Source organism: Geotrypetes seraphini, chromosome 11 (assembly GCF_902459505.1).
Source record: "Geotrypetes seraphini chromosome 11, aGeoSer1.1, whole genome shotgun sequence".
NCBI classification, from domain to species: domain Eukaryota; kingdom Metazoa; phylum Chordata; class Amphibia; order Gymnophiona; family Dermophiidae; genus Geotrypetes; species Geotrypetes seraphini.
Window position 1 is genome coordinate 134,713,112 of NC_047094.1, and position 15,173 is coordinate 134,728,284.

Sequence of the window (15,173 nt, forward strand, 5' to 3'; positions counted from 1 at the left end):
ATACTGCACAGATGCATAGTATTTGAGAATAATAATGGTATAAAATTTGATGGGACTCAAAATTTCTTTGAACCAACTAAGCATTTTGTTCAAATGAGAAACACCAAAAGTGCCCAAAAACATATTTAAAGTTGGGAACAACAGCAAACCTTGAGGTGAACCCTATTTTAATCTCTGAAATTCCGATAGGCTGCTATTCCAGTTAACAGCCTGGAATCTCCATTGTAAAAAGAATCAAGGGTCATGAACTTGATATACTGTCTTTCTGAGGGAACAGTCAAAGCAGTTTACATCTAGGAAACAGAGAGCCATCTCATATTATGACCCTATTGTGGTATGATTGGATGGTTCTTAGTAAACTATTCTAGGCAGGTTTGCAGAGCAGGAAGTGTTTTGAAGCCTATTAGCAAATGTAAGGAATTTGCACTGATGTGTGACTGTTGTTTACATAACCAATTTCATTTTCCTGTGCGGTCAGTGTGGCATCTTCCACTAGCAATGAATTCATTGTTTTACAGGATTACATTTTTTTTTCTAGAAGAGTTATTGCTGAAAGCAGTAATCAAAAGAAGGTATTGTTTAGATTTTAATTAACCTAACAGGACAATTATTGTAGTAACCTGGTCCATTTCTTGGGGCTTGCTTTTCAGTATCTGTCCGAAGCTGGCTGGACTGCAGAAGGGAAAGTGGTGGGTGTGACACAGCCTCGAAGAGTTGCTGCAGTATCAGTAGGTTTTTTTTTTATTCCTAGTTTCTCTTTGATATGCTCTTTTGGTGGTTTAAAAAAATACTTATGTTTTTGCCTTGACTGTCTGTGTGGAGGTTATTTTGTGAACAATTCATCCTATAGCAACCAAATATTCTAATAGGTAGATGTGTTTATGAGCTAGAAACTGGAATAACATGTAGAAAACTTGAAATTTTACCAAAACTTGTGAAAAACACTTTATTCTAGGTACATATTTTCCAAACTATTTAATTTACCGCATACACATTTATACAGATCTACCAATCCTAAACTTAGAATAATGGTTTTCTAGAAAGCTTATTGGTTGGTCTAGCCAAGTTTTGGGAAAATCACTTTTGAAATGGCAATACTATCAGTGGTCACCAGGTGGCAATAAGCTATTATAAGCAATGATATTGCCACCTTGTGGCCACTTTAAATATTGGAGTCTGGTTAGGCAGATGGATAACCAAGAAATCAGTGATTAAAAAAATGTTCTGCAATTCTCTTGCTTGTTAGTACTTCTGTTAAATATCAGGGAAGGTCCTTGAAATGAGCTAATTTGTATATTCCATGACAGGAATGAACAGTCCTTCTATGTTTCATATTATCTGTTTCTCTCAAATTTACTACTAAGTGCTTTTCTTGATCCTTACTTAGTTTGATCCTTAGCTTGATCCTTATGGAGTTCAGTGAATGTATATATTCAGATAACATGTCAAGATATATATATGCTAAACATAGCTACGTCCATCCAGCAGGAGTACCGGCAAAAGATTAAATCAAAAAGATAAGTGCTGGACTTCTAGCTTTACACTAATATTATATACTAAGCACTTTAAGAGTTTTTCATGCACAGAGCATTAAGCACTTTAAAATATCCCCAATCTAATTCTCAGCTCGATGAAAGATACCATCTCCCTGCTTGTTTTGATTTATAATCAGAGCAGGCGTCTGAGAGCTAAGGAGACATTAATGGGGGTAATGCTTGACTACAATTATTTATAAAAAGTCCTGTTGAATCTGTTTGTTTTACAACTTTGAGGACTTAGTCCATTGTGGGGCACTCAGTGTTGTTCACTATTCAATTAGCGCCAACAAATATTCTGCTGGCTGGCACTTAGGTGTCCAGTTAACTGTACCTGCTAACTAGATAAGTCTGTATATTGTATTTGTCTTTTAGTGGTGAGACCTAGAAGTAATCTTCTGTTCTAACAAACATTAAATAAAAGAAAATGTATCATTTTATTGTTTATATTTTGTCCATCCGAAAAGTGTGGATAGCGTAGCTGGTTTTAAGAAAGGTTTGGACAAATTCCTGGAGGAAAAGTCCATAGTCTGTTATTGAGAAAGACACGGGGGAAGCTATAGCTTGCCCTGGATTGGTAGCATGGAATGTTGCTACTCTTTGGTTTTCGGCCAGGTTCTAGGGACTTGGACGTGGGCTACTGGGCTTGATGGACCATTGGTCTGGCCCAGTAAGGCTATTCTTATGTTCAATGGATCACGGTTACATAGATACAATAGCAATGTGAACATCAAATGAACATGCAATGGCATAGTAAAGGGGGAGAGCCGTCTTCCTAAGGGCGCGGCATGCTCCTACACTCGCCTCCCTCCCCCACTCCTCTCCTTGCTGTGCGCCCCTTGCCTTCCCCTGTACATTTTTTTACTTCCCCGACATGAGGTTGCTGCTCATGTCAGGGACCCGCGCCTAGGAAGTCACATCAAAGGGCAAGCCGACACCAACGGCATGTGCTCACGCCGGAGAAGTTAAAAAGGCACAGGGAAAGGGAAGGGGGTGGGTGAGGAGCGCTGCTCACTCTTACTACGCCGCTGTGAACATTTACCCGATGAGTACATTTAAATAAACTCGCATAAACTAATGTTGTTTTAGCTTGAGCTCTGCTTGGCTGCCACTCTTACTGTATTAGGAAGTAAATCACTCTAGCACAGTGTATCTCAAACTGTGTGCCTCCTGAGATTCCAAGTGTGCCGCGGCACACTGAGGAGGAAGAGAGGCGCCTGCCAGCTGACTTCCCTATGCGGTACAGCGCCAGCGCTGCCCGATTCGCCGAAGGCCTGCATGTTTCCCCCTTCTCTCTAGCGTCCTCCGACTTCCCCCTGGCTTCCCGGTCTCACCTTTAAAGCTAATTACAGCAGCCTGCAGAGGATCGCCGGTAGGTAAAATGATTTTATTTTCAATATAGTGATTGAAATGTGTCAGTTTTGAGAATTTATATCTGCTGTGTGTATTGTGTGCTTATGAAAAATGAATGGAAAAAATTGCATTACATTTAGTAAAGGAGATGGGATCTGGAGCAGAGCTTGGGTGGGCCTAGGGAGGTTTGTGGTTGGGGTACTCAGTTGATATTTGTTAGACTTAGGGGGTACTTAGCTTGAAGTCGTTGAGAAACACTGCTGTAGGCAATCAGCTGGCGCCAGTGCCTCTCCTTCTCTCCAGCCATCTTTCCTGCTGGCACCCCTACTGGCGTCTCAGGGCCCATCTGGATGCCCTCTGCACATGCATGGACGTCAACGTGATGATGTCACGCAAATGCGCGATGTCATCACGGCGACATCCGCACACTTCTGGATGTCTTAAGCAATGGCCACTACTTTTAGTATGCCCTGACTCAAGAAAGTTTGAAAGACACTGCTCTAGCAGGACAGAAGAGAAAACATTGCCTTCCATAATTTTTTCTCCTGTTGGTAATGAGTTGGTGGGTGGAGTAGGGCTGTTTTTATTCAGTTTTTAATTTGTTGCTACCAACAGCAGATGAAAGGTGTGTTTTTGTGTTCTTACAGCAACAGCTGAGCAGCTACTAACTGAGTGGTTATAAATATTTGTCTAGCACTGAGTCACTCTGTGCATTAAAGTGACAGAGGCCAGATCGTTTGGTGTACTTAAAGGAAGAAGTGATCAATGAGTTGAAAAGAATGGGGCTGAACCAGTAGCTATAATCACAGCCAGAGCAGAAGTAGAGAGGCTACATTCCAAATAACAGCAGTAATAAAATAAATATTGTATTTATATTCTGCCTTTCAAAGCTATTATCTAAACGGTTTACAATCAGGTACTTATGCATTTTTCCTTGTCTGTCCCGGTGGGCTCACAATCTATCTAATGAATCTGGGGCAATGGAGAATTAAATGACTTGCCCAGGGTCACAATGAGCAGTATGAGATTTGAACCCACAACCTCAGGGTTATCCAATATATCAGTGTCTGGCTGGGTACGTGAGAGAGGCATTTCCTACTCCTTGGTGTTGTATAGTGTTTGTACACTATGGTCTTTTGGTACACAATAAAAATTATTGAAACATAAAATCACAACCCTCTTTATCACCTATTGGCACTTTGTGCAAATCAACCTAATTATTAGCTGATTGATTTCTTTCTTCTTTTTTTTTTTTGTCCCAAGCTTTATGTTCATCTTAGCTGTTTTCCTTTTAGTTCTCTCTCCTTCTGGAATGTTCCTTGAGGCAGCTTGTCATTTGACATGTGCATGTTTTGCTCCTTCATTGCACATTGTGCCTTTCCACATCAACTTAGAACTGAACCTTCTCAACACAAATTTGTTGGATAAAATCTTCTTTTTTTCGGGAAGGGGGGCAAGCATTTAGAGGCTGGGCCATGTAGGTAAATTTGTATGTTGCATGGGGGCTGTAGTCTCCTTACTTCATCTTTGTTTCCTCATTTTAAAGATGTTTGATTGTAAAGCACTTTGTTGTCCATTTCAAAAGTTAGTCTAGCAAGCTGTTCAGTTTATTATTATCAGGATTGACTAATACTGAGTAAATATTTTAGCTTTGTTTTTCAAGTAGAATTTAGATCTTCTGTTCATGAAGCTTTGATAGCCTTGTGACTGCCATCCTCCCTCTCTCTTTCTCCCTCAAGGGGTATTACAATCTTTCTTTTTTCTTTAGGTTGCAGGACGAGTGGCTGAAGAGCGAGGTGCTGTGCTGGGCCATGAGGTCGGGTATTGCATTCGGTTCGATGACTGTACAGACTCACAAGCAACGAGAATTAAGGTGATACGCTCAGACAGGATGCAAGTTCTGTTAGATTTGTATTAAATGAATGCAGTGCTAATTTTGCTTATTTTTAGAAAGGTGCCTTAACACTTGGTAGAAATGCAAGAAGTCTTTAATATGTTAATAAACGCTTTTAGAGATATTTTTGTATGAGTTAAGTATGCCATCTTGTGACATTGGCAAAGTTTTAGGAATTTGAGCTCCTCTGACAGCCACAGTTTATGCAGGGCATTCTCACTGGGTTTTCCTCCCAGAAAATGGTACATTTGTATTAAACAGTGTGCCACACATCCCCTTAACTGTATCCATGACATCCTGCTTTTCTGTCTCGTCTGTTTAGATCAGGAGTGCCCAATACGTCGATCGCGATCGACCAGTAGCTCAGGAAGGCAACATGAGTCGATCGCTAGACTCATGTTGCCGTCCTGATCTACCGGGCCGATCAGCCTTCATCTGTATTCTCCCTAGGGCCCAGCTGTCATCTGCTGCTGCCGCCACTGCTGAAAATTTTAAAAAAAAACGGCTTGGAGATTTCAGCCCGTAGCGAACTTATGCTCCGGGCTCTAACGTGTGCGTGCCGGCTTCTCTTCTCTTCCCTCCGAAGCCTATGTCGGGGGGGGGGGGGGGGGGGGAGAAGGGAAGCCAGCACGCACATGTTGAGAGCCCTGAAGCAAGCATTCGCTACGGGCTAAGGCGGGAGACAGGTTAATGAAGCATTTCCTCTTCTTGCTGCTGGGTCCTGCCTACTTTCTGTTTCCGCGAAGGCAGGACCCGGCAGCATTTCCCCCAATAGGTCGATCGCGATGCTGGTCGGCTGAAGCAGGGAGAGCTTGGGGCGGCGGCGGCTTTCGTGCCTGTTATTGGTGGCGGTTTGGGGCTTGGTCCCCGATGGCAGTTTGGATCCTGGTCCCGGATGGAGTGGCAGTGGCTTGGGGGAGGCAGGGAGAAAGAAAGAAAAAGGGCAGGCAGGGAGACAGAAAGTAAAAAGAGAAACAGAAAAAAAGAAAGGGGGCATGAAGAGAGAAAGAAGAAAGTGCAACCAGAGACTCATGAAATCACCAGACAAGGTAGGAAAAATGATTTTATTTTAAATTTAGTGATCAAAATGTGTCTGAATTTATATCTGCTGTCTATATTTTACACTAAGGTCCCCTTTTACTAAACTGCAATAGAGTTTTTAGCGCAGGGAGCCTATGAGCATCGAGAGCAGCGCTGGGCATTCAGCGCAGCTCCCTGCGCTAAAAACTGCTATCATGGTTTAGTAAAAAGGGAGGGGGGTATATTTATCTATTTTTGTATGGTTGTTACTGAGGTGATAGTGCATAGAGTCATCTGCTTTGACCTCTTTGAAAAACCCTGGAATAGGAATGATAATTAACATTTTCTATGCGTACAGTGTGCTTTGTGTTTTTTAAAAATTTTATTGTTGGTAGATCATTTTGACTTGGTCATTTTAAAAGTAGCTCGCAAGCCCAAAAAGTGTGGGCACCCCTGATTTAGATTGTAAGCTCTTTCAAGCAGGGACTGTCATCTTTGTGACTCTACAGCGCTGCGTACGTCTGGTAGCGCTATAGAAATAATTCATAGTAGTAGTAATAGTAGTGTGAAAGGTTTCAGCCTTTGGGAAGCAGAGCTGAGCTTGTGATGTCATAATGCCTCATTCCACCAATAAGAGCCAACCGCATCAGTGAGGTCACAATGGCTTGATTATCCTGTATTCCCCTCCACCCTCCAACCTAGCCAGCAGATTAACTGTTCCCTTAACTGTATCCATGACATCCTGTTTGTCTGTTTAGATTATAAGCTCTTTCGAGCAGGGACTGTCTTCTTTGTGACTCTGTACAGCGCTGCGAATGTCTGGTAGCACTATAGAAATAATTAATAGTAGTAATAATATGAAAATGGATAGTTTGCAAATGAAGTGACTTTAGGGCAGACCGCCATACACTATCTGGTAGGTGTCAGGACAGAATTAGAGCTGACTTGGCGGTGCCCAAATAACTAATCAGGCAAATAGGACCACACAGAAGCGGTCCTAACTGTCCAATTTGTTATCTGGTACTGGAACTGGATCTCCATTGCACTTCTTTTTTTTTTATTATTTATTTATATCCATTGCACTTCTAACTTCAGGGGACTGCTGAAATCCAGATAAGGGCTGGCACTGAATTTCTGTATCTAATTCAGTTTTGTTTAGCAGTCTGTTAAAAAAAAAGTCCTCTGACTGCTTGACTGCTGCTGGCTGACTATCATCTCTCAGCCTTCTCATATTAAAGAACGAGCAATCAGCAAACCTTTGTCCTAATTACAAAGAATACATATGGAGAACTGAGTAGAATGTTAAGTTGCTCTGAAAGGTCAATCATTTCAATCATGTGAAATATAGAGACCGCTTCTAGCAAAATACTTATAGAAATGCACATCAACCAAATGTTTATATAAAGTATAATTCTGTTCAATTCTGCCTAGTTTTTGACCGATGGCATGCTGGTCCGGGAGATGATGGCTGACCCTTTATTAAAGAAATACAGGTAAAATCACACACTTATCTTAAAACAAAAGAAACATATTTTAAAAAACTATATGTGCCCGCTCTTGAATCTTTTAGGGCAGTGGTTCCCAAACATGCCCTAGGGGATCCCCAGCCAGAAAGGTTTTTAGGATATTTGCAATGAATATTCATGCATTAGATTTGCATGCAATGAAGGCAGTGCTTTCAAATCTAACTTATGATTATTCAATATGGATATCCTGACTGACTGGGGCTCCCCCAGGACAGGTTTTGGAACCACTGCTTTAGATTATATTATAGCAGAGGTTCTCAACCCAGTCTTTGGGATAGAGCCAGTCAGGTTTTCAGGATACTCACAATGAATATGAATGAAGTAGATTTGCATTCAATGGAGATGGTACGTGCAAATTTAGCCACAATAAATATGGATGAGTGTGTGGTGCAGTGGTTAGAGCTACAGCTTGGCACCCTGAGGTTGTGGGTTTGAATCCCACACTGCTCCTTGTGACCCTGAGCAAGTCACTTAATCCCCCATTGCCCCAGGTACATTAGATAGAGTGGGAGCCCACCGGGACAGTTAGGGAATAATACTTGAGTACCTGAATAATTTGTAATCCACATAGAATTGTAGAATATGCAGAATATAAAATATTAAAAAATAAAAATACCCTCCATCACTGAGAAAAATGGCCATTTAACTCTATATGTGTTTTAGTCCATTAGCCATTTCCTAATCCACAACAGAACATTGCCTCCTATCCCATGACTATTTAATTTTCTTAGGAGTCTCTCATGAGGAACTTTGTCAAAAGCTTTATGAAAATCTAGTGTGTGGTCTCATCATCGTGAGGTTGTGGATTCAAATTCCATGCTGCTCCTTGTGACCCTGGACAAGTCACTTAATCTCCCATTGTCCCAGGTATATTAGATACAGTGTGAGCTTACCGGGACAGATAGGGAAAAATGCTTGAGTGTCTGAATATAAACCACTTAGGCTATAAGTGATGTCTAAGTAATAAATATCTTGAAATCCTGACTATCTGTATGTATCCGAAGACAGGGTTGGGAACTATTGTGGGAGTCAAGGCTGCTTTTTTATTATCTCAATCTTAATTTGCATTTCTTAAAGTTGGTGTGCTATTTAAGATCAAAACCTGAAAATCAGGCTCATGAAAAAAATATTGAACATGGACACTCTCCTTCCCAAAATTATGACTTAAATGTGTCAAAACTGAGCTCTTATTTAGAAAGAATTATTAGTGATCACCTCCTTCTCTGAATACAAATTAACTATATTGAATTCTTCCCAATACAGTCTAAGAAAAATACATCTTTAATATAATCATTTCTTCTCATTTATTAAGACTTTCAAAGACTAGATGACAGTAAGAGAAACATGAAACTTTTCTGCGATGGCCACCAAAACACCAAAGTTGATTAAGGGAGAAAAATAGAGACTGTCGATATAAAACAAAACCTTAAATTTGGAAAGAATGTAATTTTTGTGCCAAGACAGATTTCTCCCCTACTTATTGAAGTCCGACCCTATGTTGTAATACCCCAGTCTAGATGGTATTGGGATCAGCTGTCAAACACATGTGCCCTGATAGAACCAGATGTCAGAAGGAAGAAAGACTGTCAGGCATTTATTTTATAAAGTAAAATGCCTAGACTTGCTTGCTCAGACCAGGCAGTGTATCGAATGTACGAAAGCGAATCAGAAATGAAAGGCAATTTTTAAATTACACGATAACCAGAACAGAGCTAGCAAAATGTAACCTATGTACTCATACATTGCATGTTGGAGAGTTTGTCCACGCACAGTGTAGTGTTTGGCCTTTAGTCGTGTGGCAGCCACGAGGTCAGAAACATGGACCCTCCATTGCAAGATTGCACCATCGAAGAACAACGTGCTTTCTTTGGGTGGAGGGAGTGAAACCTGTGGAAATGCACTGTCTGATACTGACTCAGTGTGGACATAGCACCGTAAATTAACTAAAGGTTTATGAGTGGGTAAAAAGGTTTAAAGCGGGAAGAACAGGTGTAACCGATGAAGGTCCTTCTGGTCGTCCATGAACATCACACACACAAGAGCACATTGACAGGGCAGATGCCTTGATTAGAGAAGACCAATGCATAATGGTGTCTCAATTGACTACAAATTTGGATATGAGCTATAGATCTGCATTTTCCATAATGCATGATGACTTGGGATACAGGAAAGTCGATGCACGATGAGTTAAACAGCTTACTGATCTGTACAAGCACCAGCATGTGGAGGTTGCGACCCAGTTCCTGAGACAGTATGAAGAAGTCCTGAGTATTTTAGAGAGATTTGTCATCGGCAACGAGACATGGGTGCATCACTGCGACTCAGAGCAAAAGGCAAAGCATGATGAAGTAAAGGAAGTGGTACTCAGCTGGCTTCAGGAGCAGCTGAATCACTTCTCTGCAGGAATGCAGAAGCTAGTTGAACGATACAACAAATGTGCATTTTTGCATGGGGACTATGTGGAAAAGTGATATGTTCAATTGCTTGCAGTTACTTCGAATAAAGCCGTTAAATGTATTTTGCCTTTATTTTTGATTTACCCTTGTACATTTAAACATAAACAATGCTACTTTAGAAAAAAGAATAAACAACAAAATCTTTGTTCATAATGTTCACCTGATACAGCTCAGAATAACTAGGAAACTTGAAATAGCTTTTGTGTTAGAAGAATCAAAGAAACTGCTATGCTAGAGAGCCATGATAAAGAAAAGAACCCCACTGGTTAGTACTCCACATTTAGATGGGTTCCAGTGGATTTCGTTATTTTAAGGCTGTCTCTTGTTGATTCACAGTGTCCTTATGTTGGATGAAGCTCATGAAAGAACCTTGTATACCGATATTGCTGTTGGCTTATTGAAAAAGGTTAGTACATGGCTGCAGTTTGCAGGTGCAAATATAAAAAGTGGAGGGAGCTCCAAGTACATTTAAGTCAAATGTCATCTCTGTGGGGTTTCCACCTACACATTAGAGCACTCTGCAGTATTAACACCTTGCTTTATGTCAGAGACTTAACCAAAGAAGATAAGAATCCAAACAGTGCTGTGTTGAACCAATTCAATAAGCCCATCACCCTATCTGGGTCAATTGGAAATATTCATAGGGTCTTAATTGGAGGTCCTTTCTATGATAGTCATTCCCAGATGTAGGAAATGGTGATTCCTAAGCCCGCCTGATGATAGTTAAAAGAGCAACAGCTTATTTCTCTCCACTTAACTACTTCAGTTTATTAATACCTCACCAAGTGATCTTATGTCTAAGTTTGCAGATAATCCTGACCACCAGGAGATGTTGGCTTAGGTATGTAGTGAGGGTAACTGCTCTAGCTTTACATGCCATATTGCATATGCATTTCTAGTTCCAAAATTCTTATAACAATAAACATCCAGACAGGAGAACAAAGATTCTTAAACAATGCTTACAACTTTGTTGATAAGAGCATAGGATATACATGGACTACTAACATAACCCATCCCACCCTCCCCATATACAGAGAATGCAGCTTCCATGCATGCACATTAAATCCTTATTGCTGTTCACATATTCCTGGATAGGCAACCACAATCTATCAAACTCTGCCTTTTTACCCCTCTTTTAGATGGTTGATATGTGGGCTACAAGTATTTAAAATAAATAAATAAAGTTCACTGTAGTTCCTGCTGAACAAGGACGTACGCTGGTAGGGCTAGTCTCAGTTAGGGTGCTGGTCTTTGACCAAAAGGGCTGCCACGTGAGCAGACTGCTGAGCAAGATGGACCACTGGTCTGACCCAGCAGTGACAATTCTTATGTCTGTGTGGTCCGTCCTCTACAAATGCTGGCCCTTCCTACATCCCAACGGCTTGTTTTGTACATTTTTCTTTTGAATTTTTTTTTTTTTTTTTAAATAGATCGAAAAGATAGATGCATATATGAAAAATGGCCATTTAAAAAAAAAAAAACAAAACAGGATAGAAGTTTTGCAGTTTTTAAAATGAGTATTTTTTGGTACTGGATTTTTTTGTGCATCTTCCACAAAACGTCCAGACTCAGATTTGAACGTCATATTAGATGTGGATGGCCATTTTCAATAAGTAAATAAACACTCTTAACAGTGTCATTTTTTAACATGTCTTAGATCAGCATTTTAAGTGACTGTTTAAAGCCTGGAGAGGGCAACGAGCAAAGGTATTTCTGTGGGTACAAGAGGTTTTGTTTTTGCCTTCGCTCCAACATCCTGGGTTATTTTCCTGCATTATTTAAAGGTGGATTATGCAACAGCAAGCATAATTTTGTGTAATCCAAAGTATTCCTATGGAAAAAGTACTCACAGAACACGCAGACATGGATCTCAGTTAGGTAACATTTACGAGAAATAAAGCAGTACATTAGTGACTTCTATTCCAGGAGAATTACAGGTTAGGGTACTAATTACATGACAGTCTTTACTGGGAAATTTACAGGATTGGGAATAGTTAAGGTGGTATATTAGTTTGTCTTGATAAATTTTCTGAAGAGCAGGGTTTTAATTTCCTTTCAAAATGTTTTCTAGTCAGTCGTTATCAGTATGTTGGAGAGGTGGTGCTCTAGTTTTGCAGCTTGCGTTGCTGGTAGGCTGTTGTACATCGTCTTCCGCTGTGTGCCGTTGATTGGGGGGTGAGTAAGTGGGGTCTGAGTCCTCCTTGGCCTGGTTGATTTGTTCCGGTTTAGGCGATCATTTAGGTAGGTGGGGGCGGTGCCGTTCATTGCTTTGAATAACAGACAGTAAAATTTGAATAATATTTGTGCTTGTGTAGGGAGCCAGTGTGTGCAGATTTCATGGATAAACTGTTGCATCAATTTGAGTAAATTTTGAGATGTTTGGGGACCATTAACAGATTATTGTAATGAGTAGTTAACATTTTCCCTTAATAATACAATTGAAATGATGGGATAGGGATGGGGGAGTTTCTGATTCTTTATCAAATGTTTGGATTAATAGGAAAGATTATATTGTATAATATATGTGAATGCATATGATATGGAAAGGATAGGAGGGAGGGGTTAGAATTTCATTAATTTAAGTTGATTGAAATAGAATATCAAGTGATGTTTTTAAGTTCAAATGTTATTTCTTGATACACTTGTTGTAAGATGAAAAAATGAATAAAGATTTAAAAAATTTTAAAAAAACCATGTCTGAATGTTACATAGGAGCAGAGGCTGAGGTTTAATTCTTGCGTCTTATTTTTTTCTTATTTGTCTCTTGTTTTAGGTTCAGAAGAAGCGTGGTGATCTGCGGCTAATAGTGGCCTCGGCCACACTTGATGCTGAGGTAAAAGAAACATGTTTTCAAATATCGGAGTCTTTACTGGCCATGTGCTGATTTTTCCCTTGATATGTGGCCAGTAGCATGTGAGCCTGAACCACCACCTATATTGTAGGTGGTACGGGTTCACCCGCTAAACCTTCGCTAATTGGTTAGCACATGGCAATGCCCACGCACTAACCCACACACCCACTCCCAGACTAGTTCCTGGCTTTAAAAAATAACATTTATTATTTAGCGTATGCATATCAAGTATATATTGCAAAATTACCATAGGACACCTTGGTGCATCCCAGGGTAAGCCATTTTTGCTGCAGTAAGCATGCATTAGTGCGCACTGCAGCTTTCTAAACAAGCCCCTAAGTATGCATATGTTATCATTTATACTACAAGTTCATCCTTTTGGGAAGATTGGATGGACTGTGCCATCTTCTATGTTACCTTAAGTTGTTATCTGGGCAAATTAGATCAAATTGCTAGCTAAGACCCTTTTTTACTAAGCCGTGCTAGAGGTGTCTACTATGGACCAGAGCGCTAAATTAGAGAATGACACGGGGACAAATTTTCCCCCTTCCCTGCGAGAACTCATTTTCCTGTCCCGGAGAGTTCTTTTCCTGGCCATGCCCCGTTCCTGCAAGCTCTGTCCTCATCTACACAAGCCTCAAGCACTTTAATATCCTAAGTAGCAACATTCTAGAGCTTGGATTGTGATGTCATAATGCCTCATTCCACCAATGCTTAAGCTCCGTCTTCATCTGCAGAAGCCTCAAACGCTTTAAAATCATAAGTAGCAACGTTCTAGAGCTCAGACTGTGATGTCATAATGCCTCATTCCACCAATGCCTAAGCTCCGTCCTCATCTGCACAAGTCTCAAACACTTTAAAATCCTAAGTAGCAACATTCTAGAGCTCAGATTGTGATGTCATAATGCCTCATTCCACCAATGCTTAAGCTCCGTCCTCATCTGCACAAGCCTCAAACGCTTTAACATCCTAAGTAGCAACGTTCTAGAGCTCAGACTGTGATGTCATAATGCCTCATTCCACCAATGCCTAAGCTCCGTCCTCATCTGCACAAGTCTCAAACACTTTAAAATCCTAAGTAGCAACATTCTAGAGCTCAGATTGTGATGTCATAATGCCTCATTCCACCAATGCCTAAGCTCCGTCCTCATCTGCACAAGCCTCAAACACTTTAAAATCATAAGTGTTCGAGGCTTGTGCGGTTAAGGAAGAGCTTACAGGAATGGGACAGGGACAGCATCAAAACTTGTGGAGACGGAATGGAGAAATTGAATTCCTGCGGGGAAAAATTTGTCCCTGTGTCACACTGCATCACTCTAGAAATCAAAATGTAGTAAAAGTGAGCCAAGTTAAGGACAATCAAGCCATTGTGACATCACTGATGAGGTTGGCTCTTATTGGTGGAATGAGGCATTATGATGTCACAATACCAGCTTTGGTTATCAGAGGCTGAAACATTTCACACTATTTATTTATTCAATTTTATATACTGTTCCCCATCCCCGCAGGAACTCCATGTTCCCGCCCCATTCCTGCAAGCTCCGTCCTCATCTGCACAAGCCTCAAACACTTTAAATCATAAGTGTTTGAGGCTTGTGTGGTTAAGGCAGAGCTTACAGGAATGGAACAGGAACAGCGACAAAACTCATGGGGACGGGGAAATTGAGTTCATTCTCTATGCTAAATGCTCCAAAACTCATGGGAATTCTATGAGAATCAGCTTTTCGAGCTTTGGGGCACGATAGAAACCTCTACCATGGCTTCGTAAAAGGGTTTAAATGATTGAAAAATCTTTTGTTAATACTGCTTTCAAGTACTGTATTATTTTTGCATTATAGAAATTCAAGGATTTCTTTAATCAGAATGAGACCAGTGATCCCAACAAAGACACCTGTGCCATTCTCACTATAGAAGGAAGAACTTTTCCCGTGGATATTTTTTATACACAAAGGTGATCTTCTTTTTATGTTTACTAATTATGATTGCTATACTGCATTTTCTGCTACTGATCAAAAGTGCCAGCATGTGACATCACACTGCAGATGTTTGTGCTGTAAAGACTATAAAATATTTATGTTCCTGTTGCCTGCTTAATGACAGAGTTTACAGGTACTTTTTTACCCTTTTGACTTTGCAGCAGTTTCAAACTAAAAGTACATTCATATTTTTACTCTGAAAAACTACCAAAGGAAAATGTATCTTTCTCTTGTTTTTGCACGCATATTTTTGGACCAAAATAATGCATGTACTCGCTTGCAGTGACGTAACAATCATGCACTTTTCAGTTTACTGACTTGGTTTGCGCATTATTACTTTCAGCCCTGTTCCAGATTATGTCAGATATACTGTGGAGACTGTGATGAAGATTCACCAGACTGAGAAGGATGGAGATATTTTGGCATTTTTAACAGGGCAGGTACTTGGAGCTGTTTAATATTTAAGATACAGTTTATTAAGAGGGCACTTTTCAATACAGCCCTCTATCCATGAGAAAGAACATCGTAATGTGAAACGTCACGGATACTTAGCTGTACTTGT

At 40.4% G+C, this 15,173-nt stretch overlaps 1 protein-coding gene across 1 annotated transcript in view; it reads left to right on the forward strand.

Moving 5' to 3' along the window:
• The window catches only part of DHX35 (DEAH-box helicase 35), a 57,674-nt gene that overhangs the window by 12,112 nt on the left and 30,389 nt on the right, over positions 1–15,173 (forward strand). The window contains exons 4-10 of the mRNA XM_033914161.1: positions 651–728; positions 4,657–4,761; positions 7,234–7,295; positions 10,121–10,190; positions 12,558–12,617; positions 14,474–14,586; positions 14,955–15,051. Of these exons, the coding sequence (XP_033770052.1) occupies positions 651–728; positions 4,657–4,761; positions 7,234–7,295; positions 10,121–10,190; positions 12,558–12,617; positions 14,474–14,586; positions 14,955–15,051 (585 nt within the window). The remainder of the gene's footprint in view (positions 1–650; positions 729–4,656; positions 4,762–7,233; positions 7,296–10,120; positions 10,191–12,557; positions 12,618–14,473; positions 14,587–14,954; positions 15,052–15,173) is intronic.